This window comes from Eptatretus burgeri, chromosome 17 (genome assembly GCF_056783735.1).
Source record: "Eptatretus burgeri isolate ZD-2024b chromosome 17, Ebu_testis_v1, whole genome shotgun sequence".
NCBI classification, from domain to species: Eukaryota; Metazoa; Chordata; class Myxini; order Myxiniformes; family Myxinidae; genus Eptatretus; species Eptatretus burgeri.
This window is the reverse complement of record NC_140977.1, coordinates 8636293-8664008: the sequence shown is the minus strand read 5'-3', so window position 1 is coordinate 8664008 and position 27716 is coordinate 8636293. Positions and strand designations below refer to the sequence as shown.

Below are 27716 nucleotides of genomic sequence, written 5' to 3'. Positions count from 1 at the left end.
GCAGAATGATTCCTTTATTCAAACTGATTGAATGAGTGATTTTTATATTGCAGGCACCTGTAACTCACCACAGGTGAGTTCAATTCCAAAGTAAAGGAGAATCACCTGCTTAAAATATAATCATTTCAAACAACTTCTAAAAGGTGCCAATAATATTGTCCGGGCCATTTTAGGATTTCGTGTAGAAAAAGCTAAGATTTAGTTATTTTTTTTTAGCATTTTTTGTTTTGTTCTACTGCAAACCAAACGAATACATCTGTGGATAACAAAATATTTTATAATTTGAATAATTTTCTGGAAGAAATGGTGCATTATTTGAAAAAAAACTGCAAGGGTACCAAAATTTTTGGTGACTGGCTCTTCCATGAGCTTTGACTGCACACACACAGACACACACACACACACACACGGGAAGTGTGAGAAAAATCACGATGGTGGAAGCGCATACCTCCAACATGCTGAACAGTTTACCTTTTGTATCCCACCGAGAGGCTTCCGAACCTTCACCAAAATCAAATCGGCTTTTCATCGTCACCTGCCAAACTCATCGACCAAGTATTGTCATAAACTCATAACCCATTCACAACTTTTTGGGAAATCCTGCTTACAAGCAGCGGTGAAGACGACCTCCGGTCGAGGTGGTAGATATGAGATCGTTTTCTGAAAAGGTCGTTATTCAAATCCAGGAAGTTGTAACATCGTATTTTGGCTTTGAATTTTGATCCTTCACATTGCTGCCTTCTGTCAAATTTGAAACCACATCCATCTGTGAAACCCATCAAACCTCATTCCTCACCCAATATAAGAAACTGTGGCTGAAGTCCTTGTTGCATGAATGCCCCTTAAAAAAAAGAGAAGTTGGCTAGCCACTGCATCACAAAGCCGGCCGAGTACAACTACGTACTGGCGAACAACAGCAGCAAAGGCATCAAGTTTAATTCGTCGTGAACAGAACATAAACCTTTATTGTGGCTAGGCTAGATCTTCCTCCGCCAACAAAATGCTGTGTTGCAACCGAAGTGTGAAATTGTTACAAAACAAAAAAAATAAAGGTATACCTCGAGACCAACCCCAGTTGTCTGACATGGCCACAAAGTACGTAAAACGTCGGAGTTTTACATTCGGAAAAGATGTTGTCGTGTATGCACAACCATTGCACGGGATTCACCGACGGTCTGGACAATCCTCGAAAATGGGAGGTGCCTCAAGGGGCAGCATAATATTCCAGGAGCTGTGGATCTGTGGGTTTAAGTACTTCCCGGTCTGCCAGGCTAACGAGCCAGCCTGGTGCCAAACCAAAGAATATTTGCCGGGGCCGTTTCCTCTTGGAAAGCATAGCGAGGAGTTCAGGTTGCTCAAGATTGGGAAGAGTGTATCCATAGCGCAGTGCAAGCTCTTCCCGAGCCTTTCTCACTTCCTCCTGATCCGCCAGGTAGCCACGGCATTTGGGATCCGTGTAGGAGGAGATCAGATCTTGCGGCGGAAGTTGGCGCCGGGGAATGGGCTGTCCTCGTTGAAAGAACGGCACCGGCTGCCGGAGAATGTCTGAGGAAGGGGAACATGATGCAACACAACCAACATTATGGATGGCCAAAAGCATATGGAGAAGGCAAAGGATAAATAAGCAGCGAAAAATACCCAAACTTCTGAGGTCGTAAAAAGCCGTCGTGACGACTCCTCCTTTACTCTCCACGGCGGCAATCGCCAACTCGGATGCCCACTGTACCTCCAGGTTCACCAAAGCATCAAACTCATCCGCACCCTGGCAGGCAACATGGCGTCAAACGCGGAAGTGGCAGTACCATCAATAACATGTCGTTTCAATCAGTTTAGAGGGTTTCTGCTTGCATTGGTCTCAAAATTGGTCAGCATCAAGGGGAGTCCAAATCAAAAAGAGGATGTAGGCATTAATTATCTCTACTCTCCTTGTCCATATCGTGAATATCAATCCTCTGCATCACCGTAAGAAGGTTCCGGATGTCAACGTTGATGCAAGATGGAGATTATCAAGATGGAATTGGTCACAACCAAGGTTGCTTGTGACATGTGAAGACATGGTTCACCGCATCAGGTACGTCGCAAGGAATTCAGTTGCACAGATCATTGCAATGTCGATTTGCAGGATGTGCTTTATCCATTATCGAGACATTATGTCGACCAGACTCAGTGGTGTAATGGTCGTAGTGTCTGCTCCGAGTCTGGGAGGTCGGTGGTTCAAACCCCGTCCGAGTCAAACCGAAGACTTTTAGAAACGTTACATGCTGCTTCCTTGCTCGATGCTCAGCATTTAAAAGGATAAAGCTGGTAAGGCAATGATAAACCATCCGCTGTAACCCTTGCTGGGAAGTTGGAGTAGAAATGCATCGATTTGTGATGTCACACGATCCATGTCATGAGATAGAGTGGAAGCTCTTGCCACACGAGACTTTTTCAAGTGTACTTGTGAAAAGGCAGAAAAAAATGGAGGTAACATCCAACGAATAAATACGTCACATGGACGAAACCTCAGATCCGACGTTTCGACCACAAGCGAACGGGTCATTCCATGTCAAATCAGCCAAAAAAATGAAATTCTGCGGCGACTCCCTCAGATTTTCCTGAAAAAATTATCAAAGCTACCTTAACATATATGAGGAAGGTTTGCCAAGTTATAGCTCAAAATTCCAAGTAGTGTCCGAGATATCGTCCTAAAACACCCTAAGGGTGTTTCAATCCTGGCAGTCACGAGTTGCAGATTTGTATCTGAAGCATTTTTGGAGGGCTCTAAATTAGAGTTTTACAAACAGAGTTCTGAAAATTCACACAAATGGTGTCTATTAGTGAGGCTTTCAGAATCTGACATCAAAAATGTTCTACTTAAATACTTTTTAAGATAAGTACTCTCAAAAGTAGTGATTTGTAGCATGCAGTCAAAAAAATTTGAGTTTTCAAATTGCTGCCAACAGTCAGTTTATTCATCATGAAGAATTTTGTTGCCTGATTTGCATAATCTAGTGACTGGATCATTTACACAAGAAAACTGAAACCTTTTGGAGCAAAATTTTGGGTGCTGTAGGTGTCTGAACTTTGCTCCAGACTCAACGACACTGAAATTTACCCCGGTTTTACCCCGTGTTCACCATGTTGACAGTTACACAGCTCTTTTAAATTTTTGTCACTTAAAGACACATACATAGGCAAACTGTGGTAGAAAATTCAAGAATTGTTCTCAATCCCTTCTATTTTTAAACGAAATTTTTTTTTAAATGCATCAATTTCTAATGATTCTCCAGTCCCAATAGCAACTTTAAAAAAAAAAAAATTTTACTAACAAATGTATAGAAAATATAAAGATATTGTAAGGAAGTATGACTTAAGTGGAATCTAACAATATATAAATCAGTTTAGTAATGCTTAAAGAAGTGTACCAAAATAATTTCCAAAGTTAGGCATGAAACAAACTATCTTATTTAGGCTTTAACCCAGTGGCCCCCAACCTTTTGATCCCACGGACCGCATTCACTACTCCCAAGGATGTTGGGAGCCAGAAAAAATCGTAGAAAAAAATTGAGAAATTGATACAACGTTTGGGGTTTATTGGAGAATTGTTTTTTTCAATTGATAAATTTTATATGTATTCGATCGATCGATTGTTCATGCACTGTAATTTCTGAACAAATTTCAGTTTGGGGTGTAATTAATTTTAAATACTGCCGCAAGATGCCGGAAGGTAAAATCAAATTGATTTGATTCCTCCCGGCGGTAAGCGGCAGTGGTCGGAAGCGGCATTGTGTAAGGCTTTTCAGGTCACGGCGCCGGCTGGAAGTGGCATTGTGTAAACCCCTTTAAAATTGCTATATGGAAATACAGTACGTTTTGATTGGAAAGTCCTTGCTGGCCGCAGTATAGGGCTCCGCGGGCCGCATGCGCCCCCCGGGCCGCAGGTTGGGGACCAATGCTTTAACCTAATACACAGCCCTGCAGTAACTGCCAATGCTCATTGTTACATTTTATTATATCCTGGCAATTATAAAACTAATCACTGTTCACTTTGTACAATGGATCCAAGTACATTTGTCCAAACAATTTGATATGAAATTATGAAAAAAAAAGTTGAATCAGATATTGTACCTACATTTAGAAATGGATGTAGACTTTCGTACAATGTACACTAAGTATATAAACAATTAGATATGCAAATGAATATTTATAATGGTGATTATTATGATCACATTATGTGTCTTAATTTGTAGTTGAGATTGGCGGCAACCTTAAACTAAAATATCCTTTTAAAAAAATGAGCCAAATTAAAGTAACCACATACTTGTTCTGACCAAAAAACACAATTTCATCATTGTGGTGCCAACTTATGAATGTTTGGCATGGCTTCTACTTCAAAAGCACACCGATTGGTTTTATTCTACATCTTTCATCGAACATGTTTTCTTTTAAATAGTGGGTCTTTTCAAAAATAGAAGGGGTTGAGAACAACTCTTGAATTTTCTACCACAGTTTGCCTATGTACGTGTCTTTAAGTGACAAAAATTTAAAAGAGCTGTGTAACTGTCAACATGGTGAAGACTTGGGGGTAAAACCAGGGTAAATTTCAGTGTCGTTGAGTTTGGAGCAAAGTTCAGACACCTATAGCACCCAAGATTTTGCTCCAAAAGGTTTCACTTTTCTTGTGAAAATGATCCAGTCACTAGATTGTGTAAATCAGGCAACAAAATTCTTCATGATTAATAAACTGACTGTTGGCAGCAAATTGAAAACTCAAATTTTTTGACTGCATGTTACAAATCACTACTTTTGAGAGTACTTATCTTAAAAAGTATTTCAAGTAGAACATTTTTGATGTCAGATTCTGAAAGCCTCACTCGTAGACACTATTTGTGTGAATTTTCAGAACTCTGGAATTTAGAGCCCTCCAAAAATGCTTCAGATACAAATCTGCAACTCGCGACTTCCAGAATTGAAACATCCCTAGGGTGTTTGTAGGGCCATATCTCGGACACTACTTGGAATCGTGAGCTACAACTTGGCAAACCTTCCTCATATATGTTAAGGTCGCTTTGAGAATTTATTCAGGAAAATCTGAGGGGGTCACCGCAACCCCCGGCTGAAATGACACGGAATGAGCCGAACTTCAACGGGAACTGTGCATATATATCGCAAAAGCCTTCATGGACTTAATGGACAAGGAAGAAGGGGATGCCAGGTGATGAGGAGGAGAAAGAAGAGGACAGAAGGGGGAGGAGGAGAAAGAAGAGGACAGAAGGGGGAGGAGGAAAAAAGAGAGGATGGATGAGGAGGACAAAGGAGGAGGAGGCCAAAGATGGGTGTAAGGGGAGGGGTCCTTTTCATCAACCCCCCCCCCAACCCACGTTTTGTGTTATGATATGGTTCTTGCAGCTTCATGTGAACACATACCACAGTCAAACACACATACAATACACCCCAACCACATTCCCTCTCCCCCCTCTATTTTTCTCTCCAAACCACATTCTGCGAGATCTTCCACCTTATATGTTCTCCTCCTTCCCAACCAACCATAACAAGACTTGGTGAAACTCAGATCTGACACACTCCAACATGACCAATCAAAGACACACAAGGTCATGTGCCTGCATCGAAAAACTAAAAAAACAAGTTAATCCAGTTGGCTGAAGTTAATCCAAGCAAAAACAGTCGAAGTCAAGGAGGAAAACAGTTGCAGAAAAGAAAATGGGGGACAGAAGGTGAGGGAGGGAGAGGGTTCATACCTCCTCCACCAGTTGCACCCCATACTGACGTTTTAGAGGGTCAACGTGAACACCACGACCATTAACCAGCTGAGTGAGATCCACAGGATGTGCGGTGTCCACTCTTCCGAGGTCGATCAGGTACTGGAATCGTCGTAGACTCAATGGAACGTACTCTCTGCGGAAACTGGTATACACACATCACCAAACCAGAGTTGGTGTCAAAGCCACCCAATGCTCGCCTGTTTATACATTTATCGTTTTTCAAAGACTCGTCTAAAAATTAATATATTTTTTTATAAAGCATTGCAGTGAAGTCTGATCCAAATAATTTTAAAGCAATATATAAGAATTTGTATATTGTAATCAGTAACAAGAGCGCAAGTGAGCACAATATACGCCCGAACAAGAAGGTATATACAGAATTGTGCTACGACGTGGAAAACAGCATCCTGGTTGCCATGGCAACCACTTTAGATGACTAACGTATGTCACGATACCATCTCCACAGTCTGTACCTATGTACCAGATATGAAGCGTGAAAGTTGAAAACTTTTGGAGTGAGAGTGCGGACAGGAACGGACGGAAAAAGGCATCCTGGTTGCCATGGCAACCACTTTAGATGAGGAACATACGTCACGACACACCGTCTCCACAGTCTGTACCTATGTACCAAATATAAAAGGTGAAAGTTTAAAACTTTGGGAGTTAGAGTGCGGACAGGAACGGACGGACGGAGACAGACAGACAGACACACAGACGGACGGCACATAATACGCCCCGATATATATATATCGGGTGTATAAAAAATAGTGTGGGAGATAAAAACATCAGAAAGGAAAAAATAACTTGGACCAAAAATTTTAACATTTTCACGCTCAGGCTGACGCTGACGCTCACGCCGGGGGTATCGCTATAGCTCTCTGTTCTTCCAACAGGCGAGCTAAAAATAACTTGCACCAAAAGTTTTTACATTTTCACACTCATGCTGACGCTCACGCTCACGCCGGGGGTATCGCTATAGCTCTCTGTTTTTCGAACAGGTGAGCTAAAAATAAAATATATAAACAGATGTTTGGTACGACAGAACTTTAATATGGATACAAACAAACACGACATAATAGTGACCGAAGCTTTTTGTGCTGCACTCTTCAGTGTGAGATCGCAGCAAGTGAAGGAGGAAGTGAAGGCGCATGCTTTATACGCAAGTCTCAAGAAGGTAGACACTGATTGGTTCAACCGTAATGACGTCACAGTTCATCCGAACGCCCATTGGTCAGCTCATCATCTTCACCTCGAGCTCCCATTGGCTGGAGCAGGGTTTGTCGATGATTGACGTTTGCAACCGCATCCTGGACAGAGAGGGGATGGGTTTCCCCGAAGGTCCATTCACCATTTGTTACCGTACTTCCCTTGATCTTTCAATGCTGAAAGGGACACAGATATCGTACAAATTCCTTTTGACGACATATCGGATCGGTGGTAAGGATGAAGGTTCCTTCCAACATACTGTTACGAATTCTGGCCCGCATGGCGTGCGATCGGCCGCGTACCTCTAATGGCAGCCGCGTCGCCCACCGGACGGACAATTCAGTCGTGACCCTCCTGGAACTACCGCCAGGAGCCAGTCACGGGTGGGGGTTTAACCTCACCACAACCCAGTACGCATTCTACCCGCGCGAAATAGGGTGAATCGCCCAATGTCGATATACCTAAATACCTACGCGGGTAACCTACCGAGGGATTGCACCACGCCGCAGGTCGGCTTAGGACATGAACCGCTTAAGCGGTTCGTTCCGTGCTACAGGGATAACCGAGCGGTGTTATCGCTGACCTCGACAGTTCAGATTATTTATCGGGTGTTTAAAACCCACTACCAATCTCATTCCACGATTCAAGATGGCACTTTCAAAAGAGGGGAAGGACGCAACGAACGGGAAACATTTCACAAGCACATTTATTACACATACAACACAAACAAGCAAGGGCAGTCATGCAATATGTACAGCAAGAAATGAAAGACGTTGCGACCGACTATAGCATTAAATGTACAGGCACTTAAACAGGTCCACTTCACGGACTGGCGCCACAAATACACATACAAAAGCCCAAAGAAAAGAAAACCTCCCTTCTGCGGCCAGTGAACCCTCTCCGGCACTCTCCTCGTCCGCACGCGCAGGTCCACCACAGACCGCCTGGCGGCGCCTCCCGTCCGCGTCTCCGAGGCGTCGCCCGGACTCGCCACCGGCGCGCGCCTTCACCGACAGGTCACTCAACGCCAAGACGAGAGGGAGGGAGAGAGAGCTCGACCTCGACCACCAAGAGAGAGAGAGAGCCCCACGTCCTGTCCGACTTATATAGCACGGGGCTCCGCCCTTCGCTCCTCCCCGTTTTCGGCTCCGCCTCCCTTCGAGAAGGTTCCCGAAAAGGGCCGTTCCGTCACCCGACCGCCTCACGCCGTGCATCCACCAATCGGCGGCAAGCTGCCCTCCCCCTTTCCTTCACACCAAGCGTGGGGAAAACAGGCGGGAAAAACCCCACAGGCTTCACAAGAGCTTTTGTTCTGCCAATCCTTCTCAGACGGTTTCCGTGATGCGGAAACCGTCTCACCATGGTCCGCGGAGGATGGCGTTCGCAAGGGGGCGTAGTGGCGAAGATGGTGGTGATTGTTGTGGGGGTGGTGTGAGCGTGGTGGGCGTTGTGGCGTAGTTGTTTGCATGGAGGTTTGTTGCAATGGTGGCTCAAAATAACGATAGATAAAGAAAAACCTTATCTCAAAGAGTCGCAGCCCGGTGAAACATGAAGAAATCCCTTAAAACAACGGTGGGGACCTATCTGCACAAAAACTTAGCGTCATAACTGATCTAAGGACCCTTTATGGTGTATTGCGAATTTCCACAGTCATAACAATACGAGCTCCGACCTCGGCTCAATATCCTGAACATATCTGCATTGTACTGGTCTGCACAGAAAGGGTTGGCAACCAGGTGCTCTGCAACGGCAGATGTAGCAGGTACAGTGGCCGGTGGTTGCTGGATATTTCTACATGCTCGCACTGGTTGTGTTCTAACCCTCATAATCGTTCTTCAAAATCGCCAAGGGGACGTGTTGTTTTTTTCCGATCAGCCAATCTTAGTGTTGTGCGGCCCATGTACCGAGCTTCACATCGGCTCTTAAACTCATAAATAATTGTTGGTTTGTGAGGTGGGTAGCACATCCTTGTTGACCGACGTCAGCAAACGGCGAGAGGTAAAGATTACTTGGGGTTGCACAGCCAGAAACGTGTTGGATACAATACGTTTGATTTGAAGGTTTGAAGTACAAATCAAACATATTGTATCCAACATGTACCCTCGGCAATTCGAAGAAAGATTGTGAGGGTTAGAACACAACCAATGCGAGCATGTAGAAATATCCAGCAACCACCGGCCACTGTATCTGCTTCATCTGCCGTTGCACAGCACCTGGTTGCCAACCCTATCTGAGCAAACCAGTACAATGCAGATATGTTCAGGATATTGAGCCGAGGTCGGAGCTCATTTCATTTACGCATGTTGGAAGCAACCTTCCTTCTTACCACCGATCCAATATTATGTCGTCAAAAGGAATTTGTACGATCTCTGTGTCTCTTTCAGCATGGAAAGATCAAGGGACGTACGGTAACAAATGGTGAATGGACCTTAGGGGAAACCCATCCCCCCTCTCTCCAGGATGTGGGTGCAAACGTCAATCATCGACGAACTCTGCTCCAGCCAATGAGAGCTCGAGCTGAAGATGATGGGCTGACAATTGGGCGTTCGGATTAACCGTGACGTCATTACGGTTGAACCAATCAGTGTCTACCTTATTGAGACTTGCACATAAAGCACGCGCCTTCACTTGCTGCTATTTTTACCCTGAAGAGTGCAGCACGAAAAGCTTCGATCACTATTATGTCGTGTTCGTTTGTATCCATATTAAAAAAAAAATATATATATATATTGTTGCGAATTCGCGCCGCCGGCGTGCGAACGGCCACGTAACTCGAATCGCGGCACGTCGCCCACCGGACGGACAATTCTGTCGTGACCCTCTCGGACTAACGCCGGGAACTAGTCACGGGTGGGCCTTTCGGCCTCACCACGATCGTGCCAATCGGCCCCCCCGCGTGGGATAGGGTTGTTCGCCAAATTCGACCTACCTAAGTACCCACACGGAGGGTAGACCGGGCGATCGCACCTCGCCGCAGGTCGACTCCGGACACGGGCCACTTAAGCGACCCGTTCCGTACTATCGGGACAACCGAGTGGTGTTATCATCGACCTCGACGGTTCCGATTAATTATCGGGCGTATTAAGCCCACTACCAACCCTTTACGTGAAGCAAGATGGAGATTCAATTAAAGAAAAGACGAAGCGAAACGGGATAACAGTTCAACATAAGGCACATTTATTCCGTGGCACACGGAGAGCACACATATACAATTACAACAATTATGCACCAAAAGCAGATGTTACAAAAGAAACACAACAATGCAGATCTACTACCGACTACGCGAGCACACGGCAACACTTACACAGTTTTACTTTACAGACGGCGCCGACAACACATGTACTCAAAAGCAAAAGAAAAGGGCCACCCTCAAAGACAAGGGGGCAGACGGGCCCTGAGGGCCGCGAGACCGGGTGGATCCTACCCGTGTCTTGTGATGAGCCGCAAATGTGGCGGCGGTGCCCCGACTCCGCGCTCCTTCGCGGGTTTCGTTGGCACTGCTTGGAGTGGGGTGGGAACGGGGCCCCTTTTCGCACTATCTCAGCGCGGGGGGGAAAGGCGGGAATTGTTGATGCTCTGGGGAAAGAGGATAGCTGGCTTGCTTGGGTCCCGCGACGAGCGACTCCACTGCGACCTCGTCGCCGACCGTCATCTTCCTTGCCTCGGACCAGAGATATCCGGTCCCCTCCGCAATTCTCCTCAGCCAACTGCAGCAAATCACCTCGACCGCGCTCCAGGCTCCAGGCTTCCTCTCTCTGCAGCTCCCCGACAGACTCCGAACCCCGACAGGCTCCGACCTCCGACAGACTGACTCTCCTCCAGACCCGACTTGACTGCCTCCAACTCACCCTGACTCTTCGACCTTCCTGACTCCAACTCACTGCCTCCAACCTTCTCTCCAACTCAAAACTCACTAAATTCGCCCCGCGCTCGGCGCTTTATAGCCCGGCAGGAGAACCCATATGCAAATTTCTGGATCAGAACGAGCTCGGGTGTGGAGCCACGCTCGCCCATTGGACGGAGAAAAAGGGGCGTGAGTCTCCCCTGATCCTCGAATTTGCATATATCGATTCCACTCCGACGCGCTTGGAGGCGGGGCCAAACCGCCCCGCGCTTGCTGATTGGACGGATCAGAAGTGGGCGTGTATCATTCCTGATCCGACTTCTCGGAAAGGCCGCGATTTGCACCCGCGGCTCGGCGCGTGTCCCGCACGAGGCCAGGACAGCCTGACGCTCGGTGCCCATAAGTGGTGCGGGAATGGCCGCAGAAGGGGAGGCGTAGGTGGTGGAGGGTTTAAAGTGCTGGTCTATGGCCATGGCGACGTTTGGAATGGCGGTGATGCGATGTTTGCAGGAGCGAGTTGTGAAGGTAAAGGTCGTCGCTGTTGGCGTTGTTGTTGTTGTTGTTGTGAAGCGGCGTTGCAGTTGGTGGTTGTGTGATGGCGGTTGGTTCAAAATAAAGAGAGAACAGAAAAAAGGCTATCTTAAAGGGTCGCAGCCCGAATGAATCACATTTATTCCCTCTAAACAACGGGTTTGGGGCTAACTACACATGTACTTACAGAGATATCTCACCTACGGGACCTGAATGGTGGTTTGCGAATTTCCTCAACAATATATATATATATATATATATATATATATATATATATATATATATATATATATATATATATATATACATACACATATACATATTGTATCTGGATCTGATCCAGGTCTTCCCAAAAATTGAATCAATTCATCCTTATCACACACCAAACCTGTTCACCAAATGCACAACGGTCTGGGATTCAAATGCAAAAGTTGGCTACTGGTTGTATCATAAATGGGAATCGGCTACAACACGAACAAATAAATTGTAATTTACTCAAAATAGTGAAAGAAGCAGTATACAATGGCATTTACTTAACTTTATAACGCAATGACTAAAATATGGAAACACAATGTAAAATCACGAGAGTTGGTGTCAAAGCCACCCAATGCTCGCCTTTTTATACATTTATCGTTTTTAAAAGACTCGTCTAATAATTAATATTTTTTATAAAGCATTGCAGTGAAGTCTGACTCAAATAATTTTAAAGCAATATATTGTTACGGCTGTGGAAATTCGCATTACACCAAAAAGGGCATTCAATTGAGATATCTCCATAGGTACATGTGTAGTTAGCCCAAACCCGTTGTATAGAGGGAATTTATGTGATCCATCTGGGCTGCGACGCTTTGAGTTAGCCATTTTTCTGTTCTATCTTTTATTTCAAACAAACAGCATCTCAACAACCACACCATCCCCACCACAGCACCAACCACACTACAACGACGCCAACTCCACCACCTACGCTACCACATCATCGCTTCTACAACCATTCGCAAACACCACCATCCACCACCATCCACCACCTTCGCCTTTACCTTCACAACTTCATCCCACATCATCGCTTCTACGGCCATTCCCAAACAGCACCAGTCAACACCAAACGTCGTGTTCCCGGAGCCGTTCGGCCATGGAGGCCGAACGCGTCGATCCGTGGATCAGGAATGCTTCACGCCCACTTCTCCTCCGTCCAATGGGCAGGCGCGAGGCGGCTTGGCCCCACCTCCAGACGCGTGTAGGTGAATTCCGTCCATGTCCGTCTATGCAAATTTTAGGATCAGGGGAGGTTCACGCCAATTTTTGCCCAACCAATGGCTGACCGGGGGGGGGGGGGCGGTGTGACTCCGCCTCCAATCGCGTTCCGATCCGGGAGTTTGCATATCGACGCCTCCTGAGAGCTATAAAGGTGCGAGCGGAAGGCGACTCGCGAGGAGAGTGTGGTACTGGGGAGTTGGTTGGGAGAGAAGCGAGAAGCGTGGAGCGTTGGGGAGCGGAATTGAGAGTTGAGCTGGAAGAAGGGGATTGCGCGCGGTGGAGCTGCAGGCGGCGGGTCGGAACAAGGGAGCTCGGGTCCGAGGCAAGGAGGACGGCGGTCGGCGACGAGGTTGCGGTGTGGGGGATCGCTCGTCTCGTCGCGGGACCCAAGCCAGCCAGCCACTTCCCTCCCCCAGGGCATCAACAATTTCTCCTTCCCCCGCGCTGAGATAGTGCAAAGGGGGCCCCGTTCCTCCCCCACCCCAAACGTGGTGCCAACGAGCACGCCAGGGGCACAGCGGCGCGGACACTTTGCGGCTTGCCCGCCAACGAGTCACGAGGACGCGGGTAAGACCTCCCCAGTCTCGTGGACCTGGCCGCTCCTCTAGGTCCGGCGTACATTTGGCCTACGGGCCTGTCTGCCTCCTTGTCTGTGAGGGTGGCTTCCTTCCTTTGCTTTTGTGTAAATGTGTGTTGGCGCCGTCTGTGAAGTAAAACTGTGCAAGTGTTGCCGTGTGTACGCGTTAGGTCGGTGTTAACGGCTTTTCTTACGTTTGCTTTTTGTATGGCTGTATATAGTGCTTTCCGTGTGTCGCGTAATAAAATGCTTGCTTGTTGAACTGTGCCCGTTTCGCTTCGTCTTTTCTCTATTGACTCTCCATCCTGCTTCATGTAAGGGGTTTGTAGTGGGTGCAACATCCCGGTTATCAATCAGAACCGTCAAGGCCGACGATAACACTGCTTGGTTATCACTGTAGCACGGAATGGACCGCTTAAGCGGTTCGTGTCCAGAGTCGGCCCGTGGCGTGGTTCGATCGGCCGGTCGACCATTCGCGCAGGTACTTAGGTAGATCGAATTTGGCGAGCAACCCTATTCTGCGCGGGTGGGCAATTGGCACGATCGTGGTGAGGTTAAACCCCCACCCGTGACTAGCTCCCGGCGTTGTTCCGAGAGGGTCAAGACTGAATTGTCCGTCCGGTGGGCGACGTGTCGCGATTCAAGTCACGTGGCAGTTCGCACGCCGGCGGGCGCAAATTCGCAACAATATGTATTTGTATATTGTATTCAGTAACAAGAGCGCAAGTGAGCACAATATACGCCCGAACAAGAAGGTATACACAGAATTGTGCTACTAAGTGGAAAACAGCATCCTGGTTACCATGGCAACCACTTTAGAAGACGAACGTATGTCACAACACACCGTCTCCACAGTCTGTACCTATGTACCAAGTATGAAACGTGAAAGTTGAAAACTTTGGGAGTTAGAGTGCGGACAGAAATGGATGGAAAACAGCATCCTGGTTGCCATGGCAACTTTAGATGACGAACGTATGTCGCGACACACCGTCTCCACAGTCTGTACCTATATACCAAATATGAAACGTGAAAGTTTAAAACTTTGGGAGTTAGAGTGCGGACAGGAACGGACGGACGGACGACACATAATACGCCCATATAAATCTTCTTCTTCTTCTTTCGGCTGCTCCCATAAGGGGTCGCCACAGCGGATCATCCGTATGATCCACATAGTGATTTGGCACACGTTTTACGCCGGATGCCCTTCCTGACACAACCCTGGTCGCCTCTTATGACACAGGGATATGGTACACCTATTTTAACCGGGGTATACACCGGCCCAGTACACTGGTACTCATTTCGCTGACGTCGGAAGGATGACAGGCTGAGTCAACCCCCTGGTGTATTAATTCAGTGGCCCAAACGGGGCTTGAACTCAGGACCTTTTGGATCCCAAGCCGCTGCCCTAACCACTGCGCCAACACACCAGGCTATAATACATATACATATATATATATATATATATATATATATATATATATATATATATATATATATATATATATATATGGTGTTGCGAACTCGCGCCCGCGGGCGTGTGATTGGCCGCTCGACTCGAATGCCGCCGCCTCGTCCACCGGAACGGACAATTTTTTTTTTTTTTATACCTTGGTCGAGGCTCGTATGAGAGCTAACACACAACTCACAGCAAGGAGGCATGAGACAAGAGGGGCGGGAGTGGAAGGGACAAAACAGTGGGGAACAGACACATTAGGTGAACTGTGGAAGGGAGAGGGATGGGGATGGGACGGGGAACATGGCGAAGAGAAGATGGACATTTCAGGGACTTTCAGGAAGGAAAGTAGGAGAAATGAAGGAAGTGGGCTTGGGTGGATTATCGGGGGTAGAAAAGATCGAGGATTTGGATGGGGGAAGATAAGAGGTGGTGGTGAACAGCTGTTTTGAAAGCCTGGAGGGAAAATGGGAAAGAATAGAGTGAGGAAGTTTATTCCAAAGGCGGGAAAAAAGAGGAATGAAAGAGTGAAGATGAGCAGTGATTCGTGATTTTGGTAGTTTTACCAGAAGGGGGTTGTTGGCAGACCTTGAGCGCCCTGTGGAAATGTGGTGGGGACAAATCGCAGAGAGAGCAGGGGGGGCAAGGCTGGAGAGGAGTCGGTAGAAGACAGAAAGACCACCGACCAACCTGCGGTGATTGAGTGAGAGGCCCAAAGACTCAGCTTCATTGCGGGAGATGCCGATGATCTTAAATGCCCTGGTTTCGACAGCGTGAAGCCGAGAAAGGTGGGAGGCAGGAGCACCAGCCCAGAGGGGAGAGCAGTACTCCATCAGGCTACGGACAAAAGCTTTGTAAGTGGTCAGGAGCTCAAGAGGGCCGAGGAAGGACTTAGCATGACGGAGGATTCCCAGTCGGCGACTGGCTTTTGAGGCGAGGTTGGAAATGTGACTTTCCCAGGAAAGGTCAAGGGCAGATAGTGAGACCTAGAAGCTTGAAAGAAAAGACTTCTTCCAGAGGATTGTTGAGAAAGTGGATGGGGGGGTTTTGTAAACGGTCCTTTCGAAGAGACATAGTGAGAGTGTGAGATTTGTCTGGATTGAAAGACATGTTCCACGTGTTGGACCAGTTTGTGATTTTATCCAGATCTGCAGTGAGCGAAGAAGCTGCTGCTTGCCGGTCTGAGGGATAACAGATGGTACGGCAGAGGGTGGAGTCGTCGGCAAAGAGAAATAGAGGATTTTCCAGAGAGTCGGAGAGATCATTGATGAAAACCAGAAAATAGGGCCCAGAACGCTACCTTGAGGAACTCCAGCCTGCACAGGAAGAGGGGATGAAAGAACTCCATTTAGGGCCACACGTTGACTGCGACAGGAGAGGAAGTCTGCGAGCCATGAGTGGAGATGGCCTTGAATACCATGGGAAGAGAGTTTGGTGAGTAGGGCAGGGTGCCAGACTGTGTCAAAAGCACGTGATATGTCCAGGGATACGGCTCGGATTTCCTGTCTGGCATTGAGGACCTCCATCCATTGATGGGAGAGCAGAAGCAGCATATCCAGGGTAGAGTGACCTGGTCTGAAACCAAATTGATGATTGGAAATCAAGCCATTGGAGAAGAGGAAGGATTTCATATCTGAGGCGATGATGGATTCCATCACCTTGCTGATGATTGGGAGAAGGCTGATTGGTCTGTAGTTATAGGGATCTGTTTTTGCACCTTTTTTATGCAGGGCAGTGATGTTAGCAGATTTCCAAGCAGATGGCAGATGACCTTGGGCAAATGAGAGGGTGAATAGAACAGAGAGAGGGTGAGCAAGAGCAGAAGAGCAGGCTTTGAGGACACGTGGGCTGATGCCGTCTGGACCGGTTGCAGAATCTGACACGAGGTTTGAAAGCAAGCTCTCCACCTTGTCAGGAGAAAAGGATACAGAGTCCAGGGACAGTTGGGTGCGACTGGGTAAAGTGGGTAGAGATAGTGATGGGTTTAGGACACAAGATTTAGCTGCAAACACCGAGTTTAGACATTCAGCTTTATCACGTGTGGAATCAGCAGTGCGGCCATTTGAGGTAAGGGAGGGGATGGAGGGGGAACATACACCAGAAACAGATTTGATTAAACGCCACCAGGATTTTGAGGAGGGAGAGAGGTTTGAGAGTTCAGACTTGAGATGAGAAAGATGTTGTTTTCTGGCTCTCCTGAGGGTAGATACACACTTGTTCCGAGCTTTGTGGAAAGAACTGAGATTGCTCTCAGTTGGGTTTGCTTTCCATGAGGCAAAGGCAAGTTGTTTCAGGACAAATGCCTCGCCACAAGCTTCAGTAAACCAAGGGCGGGAGGAAGGGTAAGACAACTGAACACGAGAGGGGATAAATCTGTGCATGAGGGAGAGCAAGTTTCTTTGAAAGAATTCCCAGGATGAGTTGATGTTTGAGAAAGTAGTGATAGGAGACCAGTCTGTAAGTTTGATGGCTGCTCGGAGACCCTGCCAGTCGGCTTGAGTGAAATGCCAGACTCGACGGCGGTGAGGTGGTTCTCTGATAACAGCCAGAGAGATGTCCACTTTAACAAGGACGTGGTCAGAAGAACCAATTGGAGCGAAGGAAGAGCAGCAGATATTGTCAGGGAAATTTGTCAAAATCAGATCCAGAAGAGATGGAGTACCATTGGTTGAGATCCGGGTCGGGAAGTTGACCGATTGAGTCAGTCCCAATGAGTTGCAGAAAGCTTTTGCTGAGGTGCCATGGCAGGTGAGAGAGGTACCCACACCTAGCCAACTGGCGTGATGACAATTGAAGTCACCACATAAGAGGAAGAGAGAGTTTGGATGAGAAGATAGAAGATGGTCCATGTTTTCGGATAGTGAGATGTAGATGGAGTCATCACTGTTCGGTGGACGGTACAGTACACATATAAACATGAGGTGGGAGTGGAGGGGAAGCCGAAGCCAGAGGTATTCCTGGGGGTGTGGGGAGTGAGAGCAGTGCATGGAGAGTGAGGAATAGAGTCTTTGATGAAGAGAGCAACACCTCCACCAGGACGAGGCTCAGGTCTGTCATACCGTAAGAGGGAGTAGCCAGGGAGAGATACTTGGGAGTCAGACACGTCTTGGGAGAGGAAAGTTTCTGTTAGGCAGATAATGTCTGGTTTGTCAGTGGCAAGCTGTATGGAAAGATCTGAAAGGTTTGAGCGAAGGCCCCGGATATTTGACGTCCACACTTTTAATGAAGAGGAAGGGGAGGAGGCTTTGGGTGCAGGAGGTGGAGGGGAGGGGAGGGTAGGACAAGGGACGAGTGGGGCAGGTAAGGAGGGTTGCTGAAGGAGTGTGGGGTATTGCAGAACAGCGAGGGGAGGGGGCCGAATGAGGAGGAGAAAAGGCTCTGTGGTGCTGGGGGAGAGGGGGGACAAGAGACAAGGAAGAAGGCAGTTGAGGATTTGAGGAGGTGGAGTGAAGAGCTGGAGGTGTGAGGGCAGTGGAGGGAGGCAGGCTGGTGGATGAGAGGGGGGCAACTTTGAGAAGGAAGAGTGAGGGGGATGAAAGGTGGGAGAAAGGTGAGGGGGGGCTTTTTGAGAGAGGTGAGACGGAGGCTTGGAGGGAGAAGAGTGGGATGGTTGCTTTGAGAGTGAGAGTGAGGGGTGAGGGGGGTGAGTTGGCACTGAATTTGGAAAAAAGAATGGTTGATGGAAAGCGAACATCCATGGCAAACTGTGGTTTTTAAAAGTTTTAGGTCAGAGATGCGATTTAACACAATTCTTGATGGATGCAATGAAGGCGAATTCAGAGCATGGAGAGAAGAAGTGCTGTAATAGTTGGATTTTTTAGGCAAGGAATGAAGGAGAGCTCGAAATGAGAGCAGTCTGTTAAAATAGCAGAAGAGTAGTGCATTGTGAAACAGTAAAGAGTACCACATGTGTGAGAGGAAGATGAAGCATTATAAGATCGTTTTTGTTGTTAAAAATAATGTATGAGAGAGTTCAACAGATTAGGTCATGGAAGTGTTAAAAAAAAAAAAAAAAAAAAAAACCGAGGAAGAAGACGAGGAGGAAGTTAAGAGGAAGAAGAAGAAGCAGAATCGGGAGAAGGTGAGCGTGTTGTTGTTGTCGGGTTTTTTTTTTTTTTTTTGAGATAAGAAAGAGATTAGTTGGGAGAATGGGGGATGTTTGGAAAGTGGGGAGGATCAAAATTGAAGGTAATGGGGAGGATAGAAAATGAAGGTAATGGGGAGAAAAAAACAAACAAAAAAAAAAAAACGATCGAACACCGAGTGAACCGGTAGGCCTCAAGCCTACGCCTAGGCCTCAAGCACAGGTAAGAACGTCGACAAAAATACTCACAAAATAGCACGATTTTTGAAACAAAACCGAACTAGCAACACACAGTAACATGTAGGTGAGAAAATTAAACAGTTAAAACGGGACAAATAACAACCGGAAACTTAGCTTTGAGAACGTCAGCAGGGAGCCCCAAAGGAGACCTCTCGCTGCTCAAAACCGGAACCGGAAGTCCAATTCTGTCGTGACCCTCTCGGAACAACGCCGGGAGCTAGTCACGGGTGGAGGTTTAACCCCACCACGACCGTGCCAATTGCCCACCCGCGCAGGATAGGGTTGCTCGCCAAATTCGATCTACCTAAGTACCTGCACGGATGGTCGACCGGGCGATCGTACCTCGCCGTAGGCCGACTCCGGACACGAACCACTTAAGCGGTCCGTTCCGTGCTATCGGGATAACCGAGCAGTGTTATCGTCAGCCTCGACGGTTCCGATTAATTATCGGGCGTTTTAAGCCCACGACGAACCCTTTTACGTGAAGCAGGATGGAGGGTCAATAAAGAAAAGACGAAGCGAAAAGGGAAAACAGTTCACACAATGCCCATTTATTACGCGACACACGGAATGCACACATATACAGCCAAACAGTCAGAATGCACCCATATCAGGAAAACAAAAGAAACGACGCAGAGTTACAACCGAATACGCGTACACACGGCAACACTTACACAGTTCTACTTTACAAGACACGGCGCCAACCCACATTTACTCAAAAGCAAAGGAAAGAAGTCACCCTCAGAGACAAGGGGGCAGACGGGCCTGTAGGTCAATACGTGCGCGGGACCTGAAGGAGTGGCCAGGTCCGCGAGACCGGGTGGGTCCTACCCGCGTCCTCGTGGCGCGTTGGCGGACGAGCCGCAGACGTCCGCGTGGCTGTGCCCAGACTCCGTGCTCCTTCGCGGGTTTCGTTGGCATGACGTTTGGAGTGGGGTGGGAATGGGGCCCTCTTTGTTGCACGACCTCAGCGCGGGGGAAAAGGGGGAATTGATGCTCTGGGGGAGGGAGAATGGCTGTCTGGCTTAGGTCCCGCGAAGAGCGATCTCCCACCGCGACCTCGTCACAGACCGCCGTCCTTCTCGCCTCGGACCCGAGCTCCTTGTCCTCTTTCCACAACTCTCCTCAGCCGACTGCAGAACCCAACTTGATGCCTTCGCCACCCGACTCCACACTCTGCCGCTGCCACACTCTGCCCGATGACTCCCTTACCAAAACTCTCTCTCTCTCTGCCACCAAAACTGACTCTGCCGCTGCCACACTCTGCAGGTCAGGTCAGGTCAGGTTAAAGTCAGGTCAGGTTCAATCTGTGACCTGCTACAGGTACCATGTAAACCTGTACTAACCTGTTCCATGGTCGGGTTGTCGGCGACTAAACCGTCTCCCCAACCAGGTTTTCTGGTGAGGAGGGTGTTTGGATATGGACACCCAGCAGGATTAAAAACAAAACCTGTCAAAGGGCAGAGGAGCTCCTTGTGAGCCAGCGGCCATCCATATCTAGTGCCCAACTGTGTCTGCGGACGTCCTCCTGCAGTTGGGTTACTTCTTATTAGGAGGTTGGTGGCAGGATTTGCACTCTGGTCACCGTAAAACCCTTCATTCCGCAAAACGCAAAAACGCAAAAAAAAAATCTGAAAACCCACTCCGTGGGAATACCTCCTGTGCAGCTTCCCTTCGCAGGGCAGCTCACCAGATGACGGGATTGGGGCAAAGCCTTCGGGACCCCCAATCTTTGATGACAGGAGGGAAACCACGGGGTAACATCCCTGGGTCAGATTGCGGGAGAGTGTTGGAGTGGTGCTGAGGTGTCATCCACCAGACGGCGGTCTCCTTGGGTTAACCTGAGGCGGTCCCTTCGGGTGGGTGCCTGGAATGTCCTATCCCTAAGAGAGGATGATAACCTGTCTCTGTTATCATCTGAGCTCAAGCGTTTGGACATCGGGATTGCAGCTCTCTCTGAGGTTCGGAGACCGGATTGCGGCGAGATAATGGTGGGTGGTTACACCTACTATTGGCCTGGTTGCTCTGATGGTTACCATACCCAAGGAGTATGGATGTCTTGGAGCTCACCGCAGGGCAAAGAAGAATTTTGTCTCTCAAGGGACACTGGATACCATTGAACAGAGTCGCAGGGCCAGGCTGAATGGCAGAGCTGAGCTGTTCAGGGAGCTGAGGCGTAAAACTGTACGTGCACTGAGGGTGGACAAGGAGGCCTATGTGCGAGGAATCTGTGAGGGGGTAGAGCATCACCTGTGGACAGGTGATTCTCGTCCCGCTTACAGGGGAATTCGCGCATTACGTTCATCCAAGCCCATCCCTCGGAGCACTGCAGTTCGAGCAGAGAGTGGTAGGCTCTTGACAGAGGAGTCTGAAGTGAAGGCCCGCTGGGCCGGTTACTTTGAGCGGTTATACCAGGCTGATCCCCCAGCTGTCGAGTTGGACGTCAAGGGTGTTACAATCCCTGTTGCTGACCCTCGAATCAACTGTGGTCCACCTTCGCTTGTGGAAACACGGGCTGCGGTGAACCAGTTGAAACGGGGCAAAGCTCCAGGGATCTGTGGCATCCATGCCGAACTTCTCAAGGCTGGTGGAAATGCTGCACTCGTGTCGTTGCATGCAGTTTTGTGCTCTGCCTGGAACACAGGCATCATCCCAACTGACTGGAAGAGGGGCCTTGTTGTCCCTCTCTGGAAAGGGAAGGGTGATCGCCAAGACTGCAACAACTACCGAGGGGTGACGCTGCTCTCAGTGCCGGGCAAGGTCTTTGCTCGGATAATTCTTGATAGGGTTCGCCACCATCTACTTGAGCACCAGCGTCCAGAGCAGTCAGGCTTTACACCAAAGAGGTCAACGATTGACCGTATACTTGCCCTTCGTATCCTCACCGAACGCAGACAAGAGTTTCGGCAGGGGCTGCTTGCAGCCTATGTTGATCTCTGTAAAGCGTTCGATTCAGTGAATCGGGATGTCCTCTGGAGGATTCTTGGTCTTCGTGGGGTGCCACCAAAACTGATCGATCTGATGTCTAAACTCTACTCTGGTACTGAGAGTGCTGTGAAGTGTGGTGGTACCATCTCTGACTTATTTCCAGTTGTTACTGGAGTTAGTCAGGGATGTGTACTGGCCCCCACACTTTTCAGCACTTGTATTGTCTGGATTTTAGGGAGGATGTCGGAGAGATCAAGTTGCGGTGCATCGTTTGGGAATGTCAAGATCTCGGACCTTGATTTTGCAGATAATGCAGTCATCTTTGCGGAGACTTTAGACATCCTTTTGGGGGCCCTCGAGGTGCTGAATGAGGAGTCGGAGCCGCTGGGATTACGGGTTTCTTGGGTCAAAACTAAGATCCAGGCTTTCGGTGACATCTTGGATGCTGCTGTCCTGTCTGTGTCTGTTTGTGGTGAGGATGTTGAGGTCGTGGAGAGATTCACTTACCTTGGCAGTGATATTCATGTCTCTGCTGGCTGCGAGTCAGAGGTCAATAGACGTCTGGGTTGGGCCTGGGGAGTCATGGATTCACTGGATCATGGGGTGTGGCGCTGCCGATACCTGTGCGGGAGGACGAAAGTCCGAGTCTTCAGGTCCTTGGTACTTCCAGTCTTGCTCTATGGATGCGAGACTTGGACTCTGACCAAGGATCTGAGACGGAGACTTTATTCCTTTGGTACCAGGTCTCTTCGGAGAATCCTTGGCTATCGCTGGTCGGATTTTGTGTCCAACGAGCGGTTGCTGAGAGAAACTCGGATGAGATTTGTTACCTGCATAGTCCGTGAGAGTCAGTTGCGGCTGTATGGACATGTGGCTCGTTTTCCTGACGCTGATCCTGCTCACCAGATTCTCTCAGCGAGGGAGTCTCATGAGTGGAGGAGGCCAGTGGGCCGACCACGTGCCTCGTGGTTGCAGCAGGTTGACCATCATAAGATGGGGATGGGCCTGGCATCTGCCTGTGGGATGGCCAGACGGAGGCCCCTGGAGTACCGGCGGAAAGTGGACGCAGCGACGCGCTGTTCTGGCACATGCTCCCATACCTGACCTGACCTGACACTCTGCCCGATGACTCTTCCCAAAACTCTCACTCTCTGCCACGATTCGCCTTGCGCTTGGCGTTTTATAGACCGGCAGGAGAACCAATACTCAAATTTCCAGATCAGGATGAGCTCGGGGGCGGAGCCACGCTCGCCCATTGGATGGAGGAAAAGTGGGCGTGAACCTCCCCTGATCCCAGAATTTGCATGTTTCGATTTCACATGGACGCGCCTGGAGGCGGGGCCAAGCCGCTCCGCACTTGCTGATTGGACGGATCAGAAGTGGGCGTGTAGCATTCTTGATCCGAATTCTCCCTCGGAAAGGCCGTTATTTGCACTCGCGGCTCGGTGCGTATCGCTTGAACGAGCCCAAGACAGCTTGACGCTCAGCGTTCACAGGTGGTGCGGGAATGGCCGTAGAAGGAGAGAGGTGAGGGTGGTGGTGGGTTTGATGGTTATGGCGGTTCAAAATAAAGATAGAACAGAAAAAAGGCTATCTCAAAGCGTCGCAGCCCGAATAAATCACATAAATTCCCTCGAAACAACGGGTTTGGGTACACATGTACTTAGAGTTATCTCACCTTCGGGACCTGAATGGTGGTTTGCGAATTTCCACAACTGTAACAATATATATATATATATATATATAATATATATATATATAATATAATATAATATATATATATATATATATATATATATATATATATAATATAATATATATATAAATATAATATAATATATATATAATATAATATTATATAAATATAATATAATATTATATAAATATAATATAATATTATATATAAATATAATATTATATATAAATATAATATTATATATAAATATAATATTATATATAAATATAATATTATATATAAATATAATATTATATATAAATATAATATTATATATATATATATATATATATATATATATATATATATATATATATATATATATATATATATATATATATATATATATATATATATATATATATATATATATATGCCTGGTGTTAGCGCAGTGGTTAGGGCAGCGGCTTGGGATCCAAAAGGTCATGAGTTCAAGCCCCGTTGGGCCACTGGATTAATACACCAGGGGGTTGACTCAGCCTGTCATCCTTCCGAGGTCGGTGAAATGAGCACCAGTATACTGGGCCGGTGTATACCCCGGTTAAAATAGGTGTACCATATCCCTGTGTCGTAAGAGGCGACCAGGGTTGCGTCAGGAAGGGCATCCGGCGTAAAACATGTGCCAAATCACTATGCGGATCATACGGATGATCCGCTGTGGCGACCCCTAACGGGAGCAGCCGAAAGAAGAAGATATATATATATATATATATATATATATATATATATATATATATATATATATATATATATATATATATATATATATATATATATCAGGCGTATAAAAAAAAATAGTGTGGTCGATAAAAACATTAGAAAGGAAAAAATAACTTGCACCAAAAATTTTAAAACACTTTCACGCTCACGCCGGGGGTATCGCTATAGCTCTCTGTTCTTCGAACAGGTGAGCTAAAAAACCAGTACATCCTTGCGATTTGGGGCCCCCTGTGGCACATCCATTCTAAGCCAATCATTCCTGAGGCTTCAAATAACCTTCAACACAAACTGTACATACAGGTATGAGCCTTTTATCAACAATCAATTCGGTACCAATTCCTGACTAAATAGGACAAGTCCGTGTTTCACAGGCAAGGTGAGGAGCTTCGGAGACGTTATTTGAGCCGACTCGCACGTGGATGCAACTGTCTTTTGGGATGCACATTCGATTTCCCTCTGGACGTATCAAGATCCACCAATTCTTTCTGGACAATGTCAACGAACATACGTGCTCGTACAAATGCCGTCATGAACTTCCATCGATCTATAATTCCAGAGCAATGTGTGTGTGTGTGTGTGTATATATATGTGTATGTCTATCCGCTGTTTCTCGACAACCACTGATCCGATCTAATTGAAACTTGCCAGGTATATTGCTGGGGATCTGAGAATGTGCCTTTTCAAGGTTTCATATTAATCGGACAAGTGCTTCCCAAGTTACGGCCATTTATTTACCAACCAATGACGTGACACGTTGCTGCGGCCATTTATTTACCAATGACATGACACATTGCTGCGTAGGCCGGTGCGCAGCCGGCCGACGATGACATCACGGGCCGTGCCGGTTACATGGCAGCAAATGTCATGGCAAGTAAAGACAGGGAGGCAAACTTGATTTTAATATTGATTTTAATTAACTCTGTGTGTGGAAGTGTGGTTGTCACAAGAACACGAGAGCGAAGGAACAGCCTGTGTGGTTGTCGTTTCTGGCTCGCGGTTTGAAAGTTTTTTTTGCACATATGGCCACGCACGGACGGGCACGTGAGAGCGAAGGAACGGCCTGTGTGGTTGTTTTTTTGTGGGACGCGGTTTGAAAAGTTTTTTTAATTTTTTTGTTGCACGTACGGCCACACACATACGGGCACGCACTAGTTGGATTAATAACGGCAAGCCACACCACTGTGTGGAGGAAAACCAACAAGCCTCTGTCCGATACTCCAAACCCCCACATCACCAGCACGCTTTTGGTGAGACTGCATACCCCCCCCCCCACAAACTGCTTGACAATGAGAGTTCATAGAACATGACACCATGAGCAGTGTTCAAGTATATACTTCAACATTAATAAAATAATGATTTTAAAATATAGTTAAAAAAAAAAAAAAAAAAAAAAAAACCCCCCGGAAGTTGAGCGCTAATGAAGCAGTCTTATACACCACCCTTGTACACGGCAATAAGACGAAGTTGAGTCACAGTTTAGGAGATGGAGGCTTTATTGATCGCCATAGAATGCAGTTTGCCTTTATTTCCAAATCGGAAATCAGTTCCAAATCGGAAATAAAGTATTGCATTTCCCATTTATTTTGTACGCCATCATTATCGCAGCTTACCTGTGACCATAATTGTATCCATATTTTGGGATTATGATGTGGAACGGGGTCTGTCCACCCTCGAATCCCAGCGGAGGGGATGTTTTGTGCTGCCGCTTGTCTCCCCGGCCACTCTTTCCTCCATGGTTGAACTTTCCTCTTCCACGCAGCTTTACCTGCGGCACAACACACATTGCAATGTCGAAGTGTATTGGAAGGTGCGTGCACGGTAATGAAGTGCCAAGACACTTTAGACATGTGCTCGTAAGTAATGCTATCACTTTAAATGCATGTTCCCAATTATAAGGCTGGATTTGAATTGGGGGGGGGGGTGAGACACCCAGAGAGAAAAGAGGGGTGGGAGACACCCAGAGAGAAAAGAGGGGTGGGAGACACCCAGAGAGAAAAGAGGGGTGGGAGACACCCAGAGAGAAAAGAGGGGGTGGGAGACACCCAGAGAGAAAAGAGGGGGTGGGAGACACCCAGAGAGAAAAGAGGGGTGGGAGACACCCAGAGAGAAAAGAGGGGTGGGAGACACCCAGAGAGAAAAGAGGGGGTGGGAGACACCCAGAGAGAAAAGAGGGGGTGGGAGACACCCAGAGAGAAAAGAGGGGTGGGAGACACCCAGAGAGAAAAGAGGGGTGGGAGACACCCAGAGAGAAAAGAGGGGGTGGGAGACACCCAGAGAGAAAAAGAGGGGGTGGGAGACACCCAGAGAGAAAAGAGGGGGTGGGAGACACCCAGAGAGAAAAGAGGGGTGGGAGACACCCAGAGAGAAGAGGGGTGGGAGACACCCAGAGAGAAAAGAGGGGTGGGAGACACCCAGAGAGAAAAGAGGGGGTGGGAGACACCCAGAGAGAAGAGGGGTGGGAGACACCCAGAGAGAAAAGGGGGTGGGAGACACCCAGAGAGAAAAAGAGGGGTGGGAGACACCCAGAGAGAAGAGGGGTGGGAGACACCGAGAGAGAAGAGGGGTGGGAGACACCGAGAGAGAAGAGGGGGTGGGAGACACCCAGAGAGAAGAGGGGGTGGGAGACACCCAGAGAGAAGAGGGGGTGGAGTTGGAGACAGAGACAGAGACAGAAGTCACAGGACCCAGTGAAGCCAGTGTGGTAAAACAAGCTGAGACCACAACATTCGCGATCGCTGCAGGATCGGCGGGTTATCGCCGGCACCCTGAACATCGGTTAGAAATCAATGCACGTTTGGAGATCAGAGGTTCAGCTCCACACACAAAACACACGAACACGATTTCAAAATGAACCTCAAGACAGCCAGCTTTATGCTTCCTTCTATTACAATGCTCCTGAGGCCGAATCGAGATACATTTCAAGGAGAGTATTTAAAACCACAATGTGACGTAATAAAGCACAAGGTGACGTAAACCTTGTTCTGAAGGTCGGGATTCGGCCGCATGTTCGCCAAGGAGACTCGCGGGAGGTCGCGCAAGGAGCGAAGAGACGTTCGCCCAGGGCCGGACATCCTCCACAGGTGTTAATGGTGATTTTAAAATCAATTTAAATCGATCATCAATTACCAGCGAACTCGATCAAAACCTTTTCTGGAAACACTTCTCCCTGATCGCTCTCTCGCCGAATTCAAACCAACGGCCGAGTCGAAATCTCGCGATACTTGGTGATTCGGTAAAATTATTCTGCAATCGGTAAATAATTTTAATTATCTAAATCAAATCGTTGAAATTATCCCGAGTCATGAGAGCTCCATGGAATAAATAAAGTTAATTGAAACGAAATTCATTTTTAGAAGCTTCTCACGCGAACTACACCACT

The 27716-nt window shown here is 47.6% G+C and overlaps 1 protein-coding gene across 1 annotated transcript; it reads right to left on the bottom strand.

The window, feature by feature from the left end:
* MRPL15 (mitochondrial ribosomal protein L15) lies at positions 1-27572 on the bottom strand. Its single transcript, XM_085863147.1, has 5 exons — positions 27313-27572; positions 25948-26102; positions 5742-5907; positions 1639-1762; positions 1-1545 (listed from the first exon to the last, which is right to left on the bottom strand). Exons 1-5 carry the CDS (start codon positions 27406-27408, stop codon positions 1205-1207), a joined length of 882 nt encoding a protein of 293 aa, XP_085719273.1. The 5' UTR covers positions 27409-27572; the 3' UTR covers positions 1-1204.
* Between the last annotated feature and the right edge of the window lie 144 nt (positions 27573-27716).

Excerpts from the sequence above, each read along its gene's own strand:
- MRPL15 (XM_085863147.1), bottom strand. The coding sequence starts at position 27,408 with ATGTCCGGCCCTGGGCGAACGTCTCTTCGCTCCTTGCGCGACCTCCCG. Across the intron at positions 26,103-27,312 it reads ATCCCGACCTTCAGAACAAG|GTAAAGCTGCGTGGAAGAGG; the intron begins GTTTACGTCACC and ends GTTGTGCCGCAG. Across the intron at positions 1,546-1,638 it reads TTACGACCTCAGAAGTTTGG|ACATTCTCCGGCAGCCGGTG; the intron begins GTATTTTTCGCT and ends CCCCTTCCTCAG.